This window comes from Oncorhynchus mykiss, chromosome 6, assembly GCF_057628025.1.
Source record: "Oncorhynchus mykiss isolate SJ-2025 chromosome 6, ASM5762802v1, whole genome shotgun sequence".
Lineage (NCBI taxonomy): Eukaryota > Metazoa > Chordata > Actinopteri > Salmoniformes > Salmonidae > Oncorhynchus > Oncorhynchus mykiss.
Genome location: NC_143027.1, coordinates 62,840,843 through 62,859,951, shown reverse-complemented (window position 1 = coordinate 62,859,951; position 19,109 = coordinate 62,840,843). Strand labels below are relative to the sequence as shown.

General features: G+C 46.5%; 1 protein-coding gene across 6 annotated transcripts in view; it reads right to left on the bottom strand.

Annotated features, from left to right (window-relative positions):
• The window catches only part of ankrd11 (ankyrin repeat domain 11), a 184,426-nt gene that overhangs the window by 25,221 nt on the left and 140,096 nt on the right, over positions 1-19,109 (bottom strand). For 5 of the 6 annotated variants that reach the window (XM_036980649.2, XM_036980651.2, XM_036980646.2 and 2 more), the window contains one exon: positions 2,157-2,302. In XM_036980649.2, coding sequence (XP_036836544.2) covers positions 2,157-2,243 — 87 coding nt within the window. In that variant the 5' untranslated portion in view covers positions 2,244-2,302. Of the gene's footprint in view, positions 1-2,156; positions 2,303-15,641; positions 18,689-19,109 lie in introns of those variants that run through there. The other variant, XM_090238470.1, reaches the window with a different exon arrangement.

The window sequence follows — 19,109 nt, the reverse complement described above, 5'->3', positions numbered from 1 at the left end:
CCTTCGGCGGACGTTGTGTCTATACAGCACAGCGCTGCCTCTCCGCTGCGGCCTGTCTGCTCTGCTCTCACATTTAGCTCTAAGGAGAGCAAGGATTTCAGTGTACAGTGTTCCAAAGACAGGAAAATAGATCTCTCCTCTATGCAATATCCTGCTTGTATACTCAAATATCAGGCTAGTAAACTGCAACTTGGTGATTCAAGTTTGTAGTCAAAGTTAAAAGAACTCTGAACTCAGATTTGAATGATTGCTATAATTAAAAACATCGCAAACGATTATAAAACAAATACAACCTTATGTAATGCCTGTTTTTATAACCACTAGATTTACAGGAGGGCCAGAGCAGCTGAGTTGTTGGCCGGGTGCTGACTGTGGTAAGGAAGGCTCATTAAAGAGCTCTGTGTAGGTGGCTGTTTACCACAGAGCTGGGATGCAGGACCCGATCCGGTCAGATAAATAGGTGGCATGCAGCAGAACGCTCGCTCTTTCTCAGGCTAGTTCCCACTGCTGCACACTGCACAGTGGCACGCTCTGCAGCCCACCCTGGCAAGTCCCAGCCCCCAGCCCTCCTACAGTCATGAGGCTATGATGTCATCCTTACAGTACAGCGTAGACACACAGCAAGCTCTTCCTGCTGCTTCAAGCTGGGCTTAGCAGTAACTCTGTACACCAGCGGGAGGGAGGGAGGGAACGAGAGACAATATACATAGGTCTACATGTAGGAGGAATTTCCAAACAGAAAGACAGTACACAGTATACAGACAGCTGACACAGGCACACACACACACAAAACAACATGTCAAGACAGACAGCGGCGTTAGCGCTAGGCAGAAAAAAAGAGCTGAATTAAGACAGCTGTGAGCCACTGCTTCAAGGCTGCCTTCATGAGAAACCGTGTTTACTGGTCTCCTAGCAATGCTCTCGCTCCTCCTCTCCCTCCCAGAGTCTGATGCAATTCTGTGCGGAAGGTTGTACATAGCCGACACGCATGTAAACTGCACCTCCGGGTTCACTGCTGCTGAACCACGATTACCATGATGTCATCATTCTGCGTCGAAGCTCACCGTTGCCAGCATGAAAAGCCACACGTTCACAAAAACACAGGCTGGCTTTAGCTGCCATTTGAAGGGACAGCTCTCCCCACTACCTAGGGGAAAACACCACTGAAATTACAACCTAATCCCTAGTATCCCAACCATGTGGAGAAACAATAACACAGGAAATGACACCTGTTATTACGTTACCATTACAACTCTGCTCACATCTAATTAACAGCTCCGTTCATTAGAATCCACTTCTGGGAAATGATTTCAGTGGTCTAACACAGAATCTAGGGTGAAAATCTCTAGGAACTATACTCTCTTGTTTTGTCTGAAAGAGTATTGAGAGTCTCAGTGTCAGGCTGACTGCAGCAGAATGCCCTGGCCTGCCTGCCCAGCAACTTAACGCTGCGTTTGATGCATGAGGATCTACATTTGCCACACAGTGCCAGCAGCCTCCACTTCATTGGTCAAACATAAAGAAGATTACTTCATAGATAAAACCTGGACTACCTACTCAGATGAGCCATATATAGCTGGCTGGCTAACGCACATAACCTATGCTATATCATTAGTCATTAAGCTGATGCAACACTACATACAGCCATTTCCCTGGCTCATGGCTACATCTAGAAAAACAGAAAGCACGTCCGTGTTTAAAGGGGAGGGTTGTGTGATATTATTCATAGCACATTCAATATAGTAGCAAGGAACGTTTTAGAGAGCGGGACATGTGTATAAATTGCAAGTGACACAATAATTTATGTAGGTAAAAAAATAAAAAAATTAAGTTTGACAAAAGTGCACTTTGCAAACTTGTATTTTAAGTGTTCTCAACAAGCTTTTTCTTCCACTGTAGAAATGTCACCATAGCCTAAACCCAAAATAGGACTTCAGTCATAAGAAATAATCCCCCAAAAAAGCAACAATGGGCTCTTAGCCAGTTGATTGCCAACTCCCATCAAGCTGCTTATTAAGTCCATAATGATTTGAACTGTGTAATGAGGACATGACCCCTCGATGCAGGACTCTGCAGCGGGAGTGGTAAGGGGCATGTGTGTATATGTGTGTAGATTTGTGGTGTGTCAGTACGTGTGTGATGCGTGTGTTTCTTACCTTCTTCCCACCCTGCTTCTCCACCATGTCAGTGTTGAGTGGGAAGTCTTCCAGCTGGGGGGTTTTTGAACCCCCACCCTTGGGCATCGTTCAGCTATCGCCACGCAAAACCTCATTCACGCTTCCATCGCATCGTCATCGACCGTCTGCCAAAGGAGAGAGCGAGCGAGATAGAGAGGGAGATGGAAAGAGACACGTTAGCACCGGGCCACTCGCCTCCACAGAAAACACATTTCCGCCCGCCACACATTGATCCCATTAGCAGTACATCACGCTACCCAATATCAACAATTACACCTGCACTCTGGTTTCAAAAGGTGAGGAAGAGCGCGGGATAATGCCCCTGTTCCAGACCCACTCTCCACCCCGGAAGAGTAGGGGGTTTCAATGCTCTGCCATATCCATAGGGCGAGAGAGATACTATAGTGGCCAATGCGGGTGAAAGACAGGCCTACGGAAGCAAGTCTAAGCAAGATTTTAATACAATCCTGAAAAGTAGCTAATCCCTTATTCACACAAAAGACATTCCTAAATGAAACCAATGTCTTGATGTCAAAAACAAGAGGAGAATAATTTAGGTTGGGCGAAATTGTGGAATGCCAGTAAAACATTATTATTATTTTTTTTACTGTTGGACAGGAGGAGACAAACATCTCTGCTTTCATGACTCCCGGTAACAGCTGAGGAATGTCTTCAGGGATATGGCACGTCTGGACAACAGCCCTGCTGCCCTACCCTGCCGAACATACATACTACACAGTGTTGGTGTGCTAGCAGGGAGTGGTGTGCTAGCAGGGAGTGGTGTGCTAGCAGGAAGTGGTGTGCTAGTAGGGAGTGGTGTGCTAGTGTGCTGCAGGGAGTGGTCTTCTAGTGTGCTGCATGGAGTGGTGTGCTAGCAGGGAGTGGTGTGCTAGTGTGCTGCAGGGAGTGGTGTGCTTGGAGGGAGTGGTCTGCTAGTGTGCTGCATGGAGTGGTGTGCTAGCAGGGAGTGGTGTGCTAGTGTGCTGCAGGGAGTGGTCTGCTAGTGTGCTGCATGGAGTGGTGTGCTAGCAGGGAGTGGTGTGCTAGTGTGCTGCAGGGAGTGGTGTGCTAGCAGGGAGTGGTGTGCTAGTGTGCTGCAGGGAGTGGTGTGCTTGGAGGGAGTGGTGTGCTAGTGTGCTGCAGGGAGTGATGTGCTTGGAGGGAGTGGTGTGCTAGTGTGCTGCATGGAGTGGTGTGCTTGGAGGGAGTGGTGTGCTAGTGTGCTGCATGGAGTGGTGTGCTTGGAGGGAGTGGTGTGCTAGTGTGCTGCATGGAGTGGTGTGCTTGGAGGGAGTGGTGTGCTAGTGTGCTGCATGGAGTGGTGTGCTAGTGTGCGGCATGGAGTGGTGTGCTTGGAGGGAGTGATGTGCTTGCAGGGAGTGGTGTGCTTGGAGGGAGTGGTGTGCTAGTGTGCTGCATGGAGGGGTGTGCTTGGAGGGAGTGGTGTGCTTGCAGGGAGTGGTGTGCTTGGAGGGAGTAGTGTGCTAGTGTGCTGCACGGAGTGGTATGCTATTATGCTGCAGGGAGTGGTGTGCTAGCAGGGAGTGGTGTGCTAGCAGGGAGTGGTGTGCTAGCAGGGAGTGGTGTGCTAGCAGGGAGTGGTGTGCTAGTAGGGAGTGGTGTGCTTGCAGGGAGTGGTGTGCTTGCAGGGAGTGGTGTGCTTGCAGGGAGTGGTGTGCTTGCAGGGAGTGGTGTGCTTGCAGGGAGTGGTGTGCTTGCAGGGAGTGGTGTGCTTGCAGGGAGTATTGTGCTAGTGTGCTGCAGGGAGTGGTCTTCTAGTGTGCTGCAAGGAGTGGTGTGCTAGCAGGGAGTGGTGTGCTAGTGTGCTGCAGGGAGTGGTGTGCTTGGAGGGAGTGGTGTGCTAGTGTGCTGCAGGGAGTGGTCTGCTAGTGTGCTACATGGAGTGGTGTGCTAGCAGGGAGTGGTGTGCTAGTGTGCTAGCAGGGAGTGGTCTTCTAGTGTGCTGCAAGGAGTGGTGTGCTAGCAGGGAGTGGTGTGCTAGTGTGCTGCAGGGAGTGGTGTGCTTGGAGGGAGTGGTGTGCTAGTGTGCTGCAGGGAGTGGTCTGCTAGTGTGCTACATGGAGTGGTGTGCTAGCAGGGAGTGGTGTGCTAGTGTGCTAGCAGGGAGTGGTCTTCTAGTGTGCTGCAAGGAGTGGTGTGCTAGCAGGGAGTGGTGTGCTAGTGTGCTGCAGGGAGTGGTGTGCTAGCAGGGAGTAGTGTGCTGCAGGTGGTGGTGTGCTAGTGTGCTGCAGGGAGTGGTGTGCTAGTGTGCTGCAGGGAGTGGTGTGCTAGTGTGCTGCAGGGAGTGGTGTGCTTGGAGGGAGTGGTGTGCTAGTGTGCTGCATGGAGTGGTGTGCTTGGAGGGAGTGGTGTGCTTGCAGGGAGTGGTGTGCTTGCAGGGAGTGGTGTGCTTGCAGGGAGTGGTGTGCTTGCAGGGAGTGGTGTGCTAGTAGGGAGTGGTGTGCTAGTGTGCTGCATGGAGTGGTGTGCTTGGAGGGAGTGGTGTGCTAGTGTGCGGCATGGAGTGATGTGCTTGCAGGGAGTGATGTGCTTGCAGGGAGTGATGTGCTTGCAGGGAGTGATGTGCTTGCAGGGAGTGGTGTGCTTGCAGGGAGTGGTGTGCTTGCAGGGAGTGGTGTGCTTGCAGGGAGTGGTGTGCTTGCAGGGAGTGGTGTGCTAGTAGGGAGTGGTGTGCTAGTGTGCTGCATGGAGTGGTGTGCTTGGAGGGAGTGGTGTGCTAGTGTGCGGCATGGAGTGGTGTGCTTGCAGGGAGTGGTGTGCTTGCAGGGAGTGGTGTGCTTGCAGGGAGTGGTGTGCTAGTAGGGAGTGGTGTGCTAGTGTGCTGCAGGGAGTGGTCTTCTAGTGTGCTGCAAGGAGTGGTGTGCTAGCAGGGAGTGGTGTGCTAGTGTGCTGCAGGGAGTGGTGTGCTTGCAGGGAGTGGTGTGCTTGTAGGGAGTGGTGTGCTTGCAGGGAGTGGTGTGCTTGCAGGGAGTGGTGTGCTTGCAGGGAGTGGTGTGCTTGCAGGGAGTGGTGTGCTAGCAGGGAGTGGTGTGCTAGCAGGGAGTGGTGTGCTAGTGTGCTGCAGGGAGTGGTGTGCTAGTGTGCTGCAGGGAGTGGTCTTCTAGTGTGCTGCAAGGAGTGGTGTGCTAGCAGGGAGTGGTATCCTAGTGTGCTGCAGGGAGTGGTGTGCTAGTGTGCTGCAGGGAGTGGTGTGCTAGTGTGGGAGGACTTTCTGAACCCACTGCTAGGTGCTAGCATTAAACCCTTTTCACATACTCTGCAGTGAGCTAGTGAGGCCTTGCTAAACCATCTGCAGTGTTTTCATAGTAAAGGCCAACTCTGCAGTGAGAAAGTGATGCCTTACTAAACCCTCTGCAGTGGTTTTATAGTAAAGGCCAACTCTGCAGTGAGCTAGTGATGCCTTACTAAACCATCTGCAGTGTTTTCATAGTGAGGCCTATTCTGCTGTAAGCTTAGTATGGCCTCTCTTGCCCAGTTCCCTCCTGCTGAATCGCCATGCTACTAGATTAGCCCTATTCTCTTTAGTATCCACTGCCCTGTCTGCATGTGGAGAGGTCGCTTCCGAGCTCTTATGAATAAATTATATGTAAAGAGTTCCTCAATATTTTTCTCCTTCATAATGCATTTTTCACCAGAGTGTGTGCAGAGGGCTGAGCTGGAGCCTGCCCCTCCTCCCTCTCTCCACTACCCGGGAACGCTGCCTGGCACTCAGCTCTGCCCTGGAGCCTGCCTCTCCTCCGTCCCTCCACTACCCGGGAACGCTGCCTGGCACTCAGCTCTGCCCTGGAGCCTGCCCCTCCTCCCTCTCTCCACTACCCGGGAACGCTGCCTGGCACTCAGCTCTGCCCTGGAGCCTGCCCCTCCTCCCTCTCTCCACTACCCGGGAACGCTGCCTGGCACTCAGCTCTGTCCTGGAGCCTGCCCCTCCTCCCTCTCTCCACTACCCGGGAACGCTGCCTGGCACTCAGCTCTGCCCTGGAGCCTGCCCCTCCTCCCTCTCTCCACTACCCGGGAACGCTGCCTGGCACTCAGCTCTGCCCTGGAGCCTGCCCCTCCTCTCTCTCTCCATTACCCAGGAACGCTGCCTGGCACTCAGCTCTGCCCTGGCGCCATGGTCCTCCCTCTGCAGCACTCCTACTCAAAGACAGCTATTTATATCCCAGAGCCAGCGACACACACAGTCAGAGGAACACTGCTCCCCTCTCCTCCTGGCATAAGGAAAGCGACACGCAGCAAACCTCTGCCTCCACCCCTGTTCTCTGGCCCCGTCCCCCAAAGCCCCAAGCTCACATTAAGCAGCACAAAGTGGCAAAGGGGTCAACTACTAACAGAGATAAACAAAGATTCTATGATCCACACATAGCTAAAACTAGGTCGGCACACTATCTAGAACAATAAACTCCACACTATTTTAGGATAATCTAATCTACAACTCCAAACCTCCATTGTAAATTCACACATTATGACTGAAACCAGCCTTTGATGTTATTGGTGTGAAACAGTTTCATATTAAATTGATATTACAATTATTTTTCTAATAACTTAACCAAGTATAATTTCCCCTCCGCTATAACTGAGTGTGTATGTTGGTGCCTGTAATGCCCATGGGAGGGTCAATAAGAACCTATTACGTTTTCCTATATGGTTTCCACTGTGTACTGTATCAGTGACTGGCTTAGTAGAACACTATTTATTGACGCTTCTCTCCCCACTTTTTAAAAATCATGTAATAACTATATTATATAATACCACAGGCCTATATTATTATAGACAACATCAGTATTCAGATGCTGTGTTTCTTGACGTAATTGTGTTATCAGGTTGACTTCAAAGATTCTGGGGTGGTTTTGGCACAGGGGCTAAGTAAGTGTGTTATTGAGTCCTCAGTCAGTTCCTCTAGGGGTTTTTGGTCTTCAATGCATTATCTGTGTGTTCTGAGCTCTCATCTCTTAGTGGGGAGAGGAACACAGACGACACAGAACCCTAAGAGGAAACACAATAACATCCATTCCAAAACACAGGCCTCATTTCCTCTGCCTTCCACCCCATTCAAAAGCTGCACAGCATCTGCTATCAGTCTGTGTGTGCGTCACACAGAGGGGCCTCTCCCCACAAGCCAACAGCTCTAATTCATCACATATGAGTAAGTCTATGCACTGTAAGGTACTGTAGAGAGGCCGAGGCCCTGGTCCAATGCTGGATCCTGCAGCATCCGCTTCCCGCTCTTTTACACTGAACACAACAAACCCTGGCTCTCTTCCTTCCAACCCCATAAATACACACCATGTGTGCAGTCTGTCCACACCCCCCAGGGGTCCCTTCCTGCCACTCTGTAAACAGGGTCTACCCTGGGGGCGGTCAGATTTTTTTCAAAGATATTGATGCAATGTTGAACAGTTATCTTGCTTCAGCATTACCTACATGAGTAATGAAATGACCTCACCGATTTAGTTTCACTTTGACATTGTTTTGTCTGGGAGGCTAGGTAAATAAAGCCCACGTCATCCTCACAGCACTGCTTACAGTGGAAGAGCAGCTCACCAGGAGCCAAATTGCAAATGCTAAAGGCCTATTGGAGAGAAAGTTGATCTGCTATCAAGGAACAGCAACACTTCAGTAAGTGTGGTAAGTGTAAATGTGGCATTTTCAGGCAAAGTGGCGTTCATTCCTTATTTTGCTTGCAATATCTTATTGGAAATGCATTATCCGTTCAATTTCAACAGCATAAACACGATGCACATGGCAGCCATGTTAAAGGTCTACATAAACAGTCTTTGATTTGGGTTGTTTTGGTGACAGCCCTTCCAGGCACCAATGTCACCTGACAGCAGTGATTGGTCATGTAACTAGGAACCACGCACTTGAGGCATTAGACAAAGCAAAAAGCATCGGCTTGCTAGCTAGCTGACTATTCTCAACTATGATTGGTGCTTGGAGAGGGTGGGTGGGTTCACACACAGGTTAGAGATGTTACTCTTAGCCTGAATCAGACTATCCCAACAGAGGCAGGGTTCATCGCACTGACCCAGTAGACGAGTGAAGAATGTGGTCTTTTATGGGTTCCCAATGGGGACGTTTTTACTGAGACTGACCCCTGGTCAGCAGAGCTGGAGGTTAGACTCTAAAGTGCTTTCTCCTGCTTCAACACTCCATTGAGGGCCCTCACCTTTTTCTCCTGCTTCAACACTCCATTGAGGGCCCTCACCTTTTTCTCCTGCTTCAACACTCCATTGAGGGCCCTCACCTTTTTCTCCTGCTTCAACACTCCATTGAGGGCCCTCACCTTTTTCTCCTGCTTCAACACTCCATTGAGGGCCCTCACCTTTTTCTCCTGCTTCAACACTCCATTGAGGGCCCTCACCTTTTTCTCCTGCTTCAACACTCCATTGAGGGCCCTCACCTTTTTCTCCTGCTTCAACACTCCATTGAGGGCCATCACCTTTTTCTCCTCCTTCAACACAACATTGACAGTCCTCCTCTTTCTCCTGCTTCAACACAACATTGATAGTCCTCCTCTTTCTCCTGCTTCAACACAACATTGACAGTCCTCTTTCTCCTGCTTCAACACAACAGTTCTCTTTCTCCTTCTTCAACACTACATTGACAGTCCTCCTTTCTCCTGCTTCAACACTACACAGAGCCCTCACCTCTTTCTCCTGCTTCTACACTACACAGAGCCCTCACCTCTTTCTCCTGCTTCAACACTACATGAAGCAGGAGAAAGGAGGATTGTTTATGTAGTGTTGAAGCAGGAGAAAGGAGGATTGTTTAACACTACATTGATAGTCCTCCTCTTTCTCCTGCTTCTACACTACACAGAGCCCTCACCTCTTTCTCCTGCTTCTACACTACACAGAGCCCTCACCTCTTTCTCCTGCTTCTACACTACACAGAGCCCTCACCTCTTTCTCCTGCTTCAACACTACATGAAGCAGGAGAAAGGAGGATTGTTTATGTAGTGTTGAAGCAGGAGAAAGGAGGATTGTTTAACACTACATTGATAGTCCTCCTCTTTCTCCTGCTTCTACACTACACAGAGCCCTCACCTCTTTCTCCTGCTTCTACACTACACAGAGCCCTCACCTCTTTCTCCTGCTTCAACACTACATGAAGCAGGAGAAAGGAGGATTGTTTATGTAGTGTTGAAGCAGGAGAAAGGAGGATTGTTTAACACTACATTGATAGTCCTCCACTTTCTCCTGCTTCTACACTACACAGAGCCCTCACCTCTTTCTCCTGCTTCTACACTACACAGAGCCCTCACCTCTTTCTCCTGCTTCAACACTACATGAAGCAGGAGAAAGGAGGATTGTTTATGTAGTGTTGAAGCAGGAGAAAGGAGGATTGTTTAACACTACATTGATAGTCCTCCTCTTTCTCCTGCTTCTACACTACACAGAGCCCTCACCTCTTTCTCCTGCTTCTACACTACACAGAGCCCTCACCTCTTTCTCCTGCTTCTACACTACACAGAGCCCTCACCTCTTTCTCCTGCTTCTACACTACACAGAGCCCTCACCTCTTCTCCTGCTTCTACACTACATAGAGCCCTCACCACTTTCTCCTGCTTCTACACTACACAGAGCCCTCACCATTTTGGACTTGGCTGCACCACTATGTAAAAAAAATGTGGCTTGTCATTCTGTGGGAGAAATAAATATTCCAAACTGACTCTGGGACAGTTGAAGGACGCTATATCCCCAAATCATAACACTTTACATAAAAAAAAAACATTTCAAAAAAGCAATAAGGCTGATGCAACAGATCAGAACATTTAACTTAAGTTGATCAAATATTTCTTCACAATATAAGCGAAGCAAGGAGTACATGGCAGTTGACTATACGTGTGAACGTTCCAAAATGCAAATAGCAGTAAAACACCGCTCTAAAATGCATGTGAACAGTTTTATGTGACAGAGATGAAAATATCAGTTTGAAACTTTGAAAGAGGGGAGATCTAAAGATCCAAAAATGATCATGGGTTTCTAATAATGCTGGTGGACAATAAAATAAAGTTGATTTGAAAACCAATAGAACATGAGAAACGCTGGTTTCAATTAGGGGTGTGAACGTTTAAACATTAAAATTAAGTTGGGATCCTTAACGTTAAGAAAAATCCCTCGAAAATGTACTGGTCTTTAAAGGAATGATGCTTCTGAAGCAGGAGTAAAGTCCATCACTAGGCAACGAGAACAGTCAATCAAATAATCAAGCTGCTGCAATGCAGCCTGCTTGCCTGGTATCCAAGACAATTAGGACAAATAAAACATCTAGCTACCATACCATAAAAAACTGCAGCATATCAATCAGCGATGCTTATTGTCTTAAAAAAAAAAAACATTTTATGCCGGAGCAGAATTCTACTGTCGGAAAAAGGTACAGACCAGCATTTTTAAAAGTGAGCAATTGTCGCTATCGACATGTTACTGTAGCTGCGTTCTGTGTCTGTAAAAGTTTGCGGTAGAGATAACGTCATTGCCCGGGAACACATACAGTGCCTTGCGAAAGTATTCGGCCCCCTTGAACTTTGCGACCTTTTGCCACATTTCAGGCTTCAAACATAAAGATATAAAACTGTATTTTTTTGTGAAGAATCAACAACAAGTGGGACACAATCATGAAGTGGAACGACATTTATTGGATATTTCAAACTTTAACAAATCAAAAACTGAAAAAAGGGGCGTGCAAAATTATTCAGCCCCCTTAAGTTAATACTTTGTAGCGCCACCTTTTGCTGCGATTACAGCTGTAAGTCGCTTGGGGTATGTCTCTATCAGTTTTGCACATCGAGAGACTGACATTTTTTCCCATTCCTCCTTGCAAAACAGCTCGAGCTCAGTGAGGTTGGATGGAGAGCATTTGTGAACAGCAGTTTTCAGTTCTTTCCACAGATTCTCGATTGGATTCAGGTCTGGACTTTGACTTGGCCATTCTAACACCTGGATATGTTTATTTTTTAACCATTCCATTGTAGATTTTGCTTTATGTTTTGGATCATTGTCTTGTTGGAAGACAAATCTCCGTCCCAGTCTCAGGTCTTTTGCAGACTCCATCAGGTTTTCCAGAATGGTCCTGTATTCGGCTCCATCCATCTTCCCATCAATTTTAACCATCTTCCCTGTCCCTGCTGAAGAAAAGCAGGCCCAAACCATGATGCTGCCACCACCATGTTTGACAGTGGGGATGGTGTGTTCAGCTGTGTTGCTTTTACGCCAAACATAACGTTTTGCATTGTTGCCAAAAAGTTCAATTTTGGTTTCATCTGACCAGAGCACCTTCTTCCACATGTTTGGTGTGTCTCCCAGGTGGCTTGTGGCAAACTTTAAACGACACTTTTTATGGATATGTTTAAGAAATGGCTTTCTTCTTGCCACTCTTCCATAAAGGCCAGATTTGTGCAATATACGACTGATTGTTGTCCTATGGACAGAGTCTCCCAACTCAGCTGTAGATCTCTGCAGTTCATCCAGAGTGATCATGGGCCTCTTGGCTGCATCTCTGATCAGTCTTCTCCTTGTATGAGCTGAAAGTTGAGGGACGGCCAGGTCTTGGTAGATTTGCAGTGGTCTGATACTCCTTCCATTTCAATATTATCGCTTGCACAGTGCTCCTTGGGATGTTTAAAGCTTGGGAAATCTTTTTGTATCCAAATCCGGCTTTAAATTTCTTCATAACAGTATCTCGGACCTGCCTGGTGTGTTCCTTGTTCTTCATGGTGCTCTCTGCGCTTTTAACGGACCTCTGAGACTATCACAGTGCAGGTGCATTTATACGGAGACTTGATTACACACAGGTGGATTGTATTTATCATCATTAGTCATTTAGGTCAACATTGGATCATTCAGAGATCCTCACTTAACTTCTGGAGAGAGTTTGCTGCACTGAAAGTAAAGGGGCTGAATAATTTTGCAAGCCCAATTTTTCAGTTTTTGATTTGTTAAAAAAGTTAGAAATATCCAATAAATGTCAATCCACTTCATGATTGTGTCCCACTTGTTGTTGATTCTTCACACAAAAATACAGTTTTATATCTTTATGTTTGAAGCCTGAAATGTGGCACAAGGTCGCAAAGTTCAAGGGGGCCGAATACTTTCGCAAGGCACTGTATGTAATAGGACCATTATAGTGCATTGTAAATTGACATGGAATTTAATTATTTTTTCATATACATATATATATATATATATATATATATACACACACACTGCTCAAAAAAATAAAGGGAACACTTAAACAACACAATGTAACTCCAAGTCAATCACACTTCTGTGAAATCAAACTGTCCACTTAGGAAGCAACACTGATTGACAATAAATGTCACATGCTGTTGTGCAAATGGCATAGACAACAGGTGGAAATTATAGGCAATTAGCAAGACACCCCCAATAAAGGAGTGGTTCTGCAGGTGGTGACCACAGACCACTTCTCAGTTCCTATGCCTCCTGGCTGATGTTTTGGTCACTTTTGAATGCTGGCGGTGCTTTCACTCTAGTGGTAGCACGAGACGGAGTCTACAACCCACACAAGTGGCTCAGGTAGTGGTTTGCTGTGTCTGTCAGCATAGTGTCCAGAGCATGGAGGCGCTACCAGGAGGGCCAGTACATCAGGAGACCTGGAGGCCGTAGGAGGGCAACATCCCAGCAGCAGGACCGCTACCTCCGCCTTTGTGCAAGGAGGAGCAGGAGGAGCACTGCCAGAGCCCTGCAAAATTGCCGATTCAGTCTTCCCAGCCTGGTGCAGGTCTACAATGTTGTTTCTGGTGTACTTTGACAGCTCTTTGGTTTTGGCCATAGTGGAGTTTGGAGTGTGACTGTTTAAGGTTGTGGACAGGTGTCTTTTATACTGATAACAAGTTACAACAGGTGCCATTAATACAGGTAACGAGTGGAGGACAGAGGAGCCTCTTAAAGAAGAAGTTACAGATATGTGAGAGCCAGAAATCTTGCTTGTTTGTAGGTGACCAAATACTTATTTTCCACCATAATTTGCAAATAAATTCATAAAAAATCCTACAATGTGATTTTCTGGATTTCTTTTTCTCATTTTGTCTGTCATAGTTGAAGTGTACCTTTGATGAAAATTACAGGCCTCTCATCTTTTTAAGTGGGAGAACTTGCACAATTGGTGGCTGACTAAATACTTTTTTGCCCCACTGTTTATATGTAATTAAAAGTCTGGCTACATTTTCTGGTGCCTCCCTCATGTCAGCATCGGTGTGGACATGCGAGGGTGTAGCCAATATGCATAGGCTATCACCTACACATTGACATGTAGGCAAATTATGTACATTTGCATATACTTACGTTTTTTTCTTAAAACAGAATAGTGTTTTTTTTGGTCTTCAAATCAATTTAATGGTCTATTTTGTGATTTGGACACCAAAACACATTAAGACATTATTTTACTGTAATAGAGGAGAACTTAACATTTGTAACAATACCCTTTTTACATCTTGACTGCCAAAATTAAGAACAGAGCAGACCCTACTAACATGAATGCTTAGTTTGTCACGCGGTGCCGCCAGCAGCATTTTGGCCATAGACTTGTGATAGCTGTCTAGTCTGTTTGATAAACGTGCAATGAGAATAATAAAAAAAAAACATTTATATAAGGAATTGGGAAGTCATTCTGAGAAATAATCTTCTTATGCAGGTAGGCCACTTGATTTCAATGTTTTAAACAACGTGAACAGGCTGTTGTTCAAACAGTTCCAGACAGACATGAGGATGTACCGTTCTACAGTATTAGCAAGCAAATAGAGCCACGTTGGCTAGATTTTTAAATATAAAGATTAGCTGTCTGTATACGAGCGGGTGAGCATGTGCTTGAGAGACTGTGTTCATTTTCTATAATGCCTGCTACCAGAAGTTGTGCATTATGCATTGGTCTGGTAAAAAAAAATGTAATAACATAAAAGGGGGAATTTTAATAGACAGACTTGAAAGCCAGATCAGTGATTATAGCAAAAAGCAGGCTATACTATTGTGATAAAATAATTAGTGGGTCTTATGGTTGAAGGCTTATATTTAGTTGAGGTATAATTTGACAAAGCCCTGAATTCATTAGATTATTACCGACTGTTTGAAATGCAGTGTATTTACCTTTAAATTGTACAACAAAGCTTATTTTGAGAAAACAAAATAAAAAAAACAACAACATTTAAGCCATGTCATCCCAGCCCTACCCCTAACATCACAACAGTCCAGGCCTTCTGACACACTGAATTACTCTTGCCTGGCCCTCATGGTCCCAGTTCTGTTGACCATTAAAAAATGAAATTACTAGTATAATTCTAGAAAAACTGCTGTGGAAAATAGTATATAGTGCACTGTGTTTGCTATTTTATTTGTTATAATTTTAGGCTCTAGATTGCAGGAAATGGTGTTTCAAGTGTTAAAGGATGTAAAACATCTGAGTCAAAACAGGGACACAGCACCCCTCCGGGCCTCACCTCAATAATCCGTACCACCTTGTTAAAAAAAAACCTTGGGGAGAACCCTGGTCTGGAATACTACGGTCAAAATATTCCATGTTAATTACATAGCCATGATACTAACAGATGATTATGTTGCTGCACAAAAACCTAATGTCATTCTGAGACAGCACTGTGTGTTGTTCCCAGGTATCTTCCAATAGGATCCACAGGGTCCTATTGTGAAGGCCTCTGTCCCCCTCACTGTCCACTGACATGGTAGGACCCATGAGGAGAACACACACCGCTAATAATCTCCAGTCTCCACTCGTAAGCAACTGCATCTGGCTTACAAACATATTTACTGGACACGCTGCTTATGAACATGAAACAGTCGGGATACACAACTACCGTAATTCCATTGGGATGATAAAACAAACAAGCCCCTAAAATTATAGCAAGCCTTAGTAAACAGACAGTCCTCTGGGAGCTTGTGTGCAGCTGTGGGGTTGAGTTCACTTTTTCCACTGCGTGGGCTGAGCCTCTCCATACATTTAACAGTATCACATGACCAGCTAGCACAGATATACACACAGAGAAAGAGAGAGAACATATCTACTCCTCCGCCATGAGCTGCAGGGACTATAGGTCCACACAGCAAAGTAAAGTTTCAATGAAAATCACAGAAGCGGGCTGAGGAAGCAATATTTCCCCATTGAAAGTAGTTCAGCCAAGCCTCTTATATAACTGGATAATAGCTCCATTCCAAATGTTGTGAATGAGATATATAGAGATATAGATGCACATGCATACCACACACTGAACAAAATATAAAACACAACATGCAACTATTTCAAAGATTTTACTGAGTTACTGTTCATAAGGAAATCAGTCAATCAAAAATAAATAAATTAGGCCCTAATCTATGGATTTCACATAACTGGGAATACATCTGTTGGTTACAGATACCTTAAAAAAAAAATGAGCGTGGATCAGAAAACCAGTCAGTATCTGGTGTGACCACCATTTACCTCATGCAGCACGACATCTCCGTCGCATAGAGTTGATCAGGCCTGTGGAATGTTGTCCCACTCCTCTTTATGGCTATGCGAAGTTACTGGATATTGGTGGGAACTGGAACACGATGTCATACACGTCGATGCAGAGCATCCCAAACCTGCTCAATGGGTGACATGTCTGGTGAGTATGCAGGCCATGGAAGAACTGGGACATTTTCAGCTTCCAGGAATTGTGGACAGATCCTTGCGACATGGGGCAGAGTATTAACATGCTGAAACATGAGGTGATGGCGGCAGATGAATGGCATGAAATGGGCCTCAGGATCTCATCACGGTATCTCTGCGCATTCAAATTGCCATCGATAAAATGCAACTGTGTTTGTTGTCCATAGCTTACACATGCCCATATCACAACCGCACCATGAACATGGGGCACTCTGTTCACAACGTTGACATCAGCAAACCGCTCACCCACACAACGCCATACACGTTCTGCTATTGCCAAATTCTCTAAAACGACGTTGGAGGCAGTTTATGGTAGGGAAATTAACTTCTCTGGCAACAGCTCTGGTGGACATTACTGCAGTCAGCATGCCAATTGCACACTCCCTCAAAACTTGACACATCTGTGGCATTGGGTTGTGTGACAAAACTGCCTATTTTAGAGTGGACTTACTGTCCCCAACACAAGGTGCACCTGTGTAATGAGCATGCAGTTTAATCAGCTTCATGATATGCCACACCTGTCAGGTGGATGGGTTATCTTGGCAAAGGAGAAATGTACACTAACAGGGATGTAAACACATTTGTGCACAACATTTGAGAGAAATACACTTTTCGTGCCTATGTGCAATTTCTGGGATCTTTTATTGCAGCTCATGAAACATGGGGACACTTGACATGTTGCGTTTATATTTTTGTTCAGTGTATATTCATGTCGTAGTTTCCAGTCAACTCCATTTCACTGAAAAGTTACTTCAACAAGTGAATGCTAGCGATGGCTAGCTATTCTACCAGTTTGTCTTAATGAGTGTTATCATGCTAACAGCACACCCTGCACACGAAAATACACAAACATTCCCAGCTAATGATAAAACAGTCATGGTATTTCATTTAAGAGAATTAACAAGATTTAACAAGGCAACATTGGGGTTAATTTAAAAATTGGCACCAATGACAGATTGAGGGATTTTTTACATCCGTACCCCAGTACGACCCACGTGCCCGCAGCGAAACGTCACGCCGTGAGGAACTATTAATGAGACAAAAAGATTCAGCGGAGCGTCCTGGTACCCAAACATCAAGCCACCAGTGATTTGGAGGAGGACCACATCAGCATTCTGTGTGGCAAACCCTATAGGGACAGGGGCAGAGAACCCCAAGGAGAAGACAGGGAGGAGGGGGGAAGTCTGTGGGTCTGCCAGACTGGATAATAGCTCAGTGAGGCGCACACACAAACAAACACAGAGACAACACGCGTTCACAGGATGGAAATAGAGTGAAATAAATGCTTTGATACGGTTTGGATGACGTCACTCCTTCTGGCACGCGATACCATGTGACTGAGTAAGAAAAAACAAAAAAACTAAAAACTATTGTAGGCATCAGAGAAATGGGAAAGGTGGTAGAAATAAGCAATCTCTGTTTCAGCCCGAGGTGGTGGAGAGGTAGTGGAGAGGAGGAGGAGAGGAGGTGGAGAGGAGGAGAGGAGGAGGAGAGAAGATGGAGAAGAGGTGGAGAGGAGGTGGAGATGTTACAGCCAGGACTCTGCGTCATACCCCCTCTGCGTCATATCTCTTCTCTCTCTCCGCTTCATGTCTCCCTCCATCGAGCCACTCCCTCTGCGGTCAGACAGAGGCCAACGCTTCACCTCACTGCGGGATATCGTTGTTCTTCCACACACACACGCACACACATGCAGTGTATTCTGAAAGCCCCTGCTGCTACTGAGAAGATGAAAAGCAGATCGGTAGCCCCCCCCGCTTCTAACTCAGGCCTGTCATCAGGTCCACACCACTGCATTTTCCACGACAGCAGATGCTCTCATTCTAAAAATGTATAAAGCTAAACTGCCACAGACCCAGCAGCTGCACATAGTCATTCGGCATGGCGAGTGCGTTTTGGGAGACTTGCCATTTTATTCTCTCCATGCCTCTCTGCTAGATACGGAAACAACTGCACAGTCTCCGGCATTCAATTTCTAGTGCTGTAATGTCTGTTATGGTTATAGTGTATGATCAATCACCAGCCTACACTGTCCGTCATTCATCGCTGTCATAATCATGGTTTCCTAGATCACAGGAGTTATTGAGAGCTACCTAATGAGGGGAGAGCAGGAGCAGTGAGGCCCTTACTGCTGTGTATACCATCCCGGCGGCTGTGCAGTCTATTTACATTTCATATAGGAGAAGGGCGCAGCAGCTAGCCCTGTTTAGTGTGCAAATAGAGCCAGTCTGGCCCACTCCAGTACCCAGGCAACCAGGACCCAGATTGGTGGTGCAGCCCCTGACCCGCACAAATTCATTTCATTAGAGGCCTTTGTAGGGAGGGGGAAAGACAAACAAGCTGGGTAGGGATGCATTAAGATGAACGGAGTGGCCTGGCGGGTGGAGATGAGATGGAGGGGGCTCTGTCTCATCTCTCTCACCTGAGAGACCATAGGCCAGACAGACAGGACCTCCATCCAGACTGGACAGTGCCACCTGTCCACCCAGCAGTCTCTGGTCTGAGAGCAGGGGGCTGGAGAGGCTGGAATCCAATAACTTCATCTGATACTCGGAGCACGACGGCGTTCCCCTACACCTCTCCACTGTGGAGAGAGCACTCTGGCCAATACAGCTCTGTGCTGCTGCTTGAATGAGTCTCTCTGGTAAATCATCTCGTCTTTCTCGGCCAGTGACCTCAGTGAAGTGAGGTTGTGCCATATATTCTGCCATGCATCAGGGAAAGCTAGAGAGACTGGGGAAAAAAAACTGTATATTTTCTACCCTCATATCATAAGGCTTCATCTCTTTGTTGCTGACTCACTCATCTTAGTGCTCCTCCCCCTCCACGCATCCTTCCTTCCCTCATCCTCCTTTCTCTTCTCCCATCCAAAGCTCAGCATCTGATCCTACCATCTCCTGGACAAACAGAAATGAGAGAAAGGCAGAGCGCCTGACATAGCCACAATAATAATAATACACACTGGGCTTGTTGCCTAGCAACGCGGGGACAGGGCACATGTACCGAACGAGCTGACAGAAAGAGAGAGCGTGTGAGAGGGGGTGAGGGATGGAGAGAAAGCCAAGAGCACTGGAGTAATCATGGTAATGTATGCCTCTGCATACTAAAGCCTAGCCAGCGATGAGGATCCATTTCTGCCCTTCACCTTCTGAAAGAGTAAGATTATTTTCCCTGTGCAGTATCTCCACCCTAGTCTAACAGAGATGGGGATATTCCACATTAAACACCATGTATACACAGACATCCACAGAGACA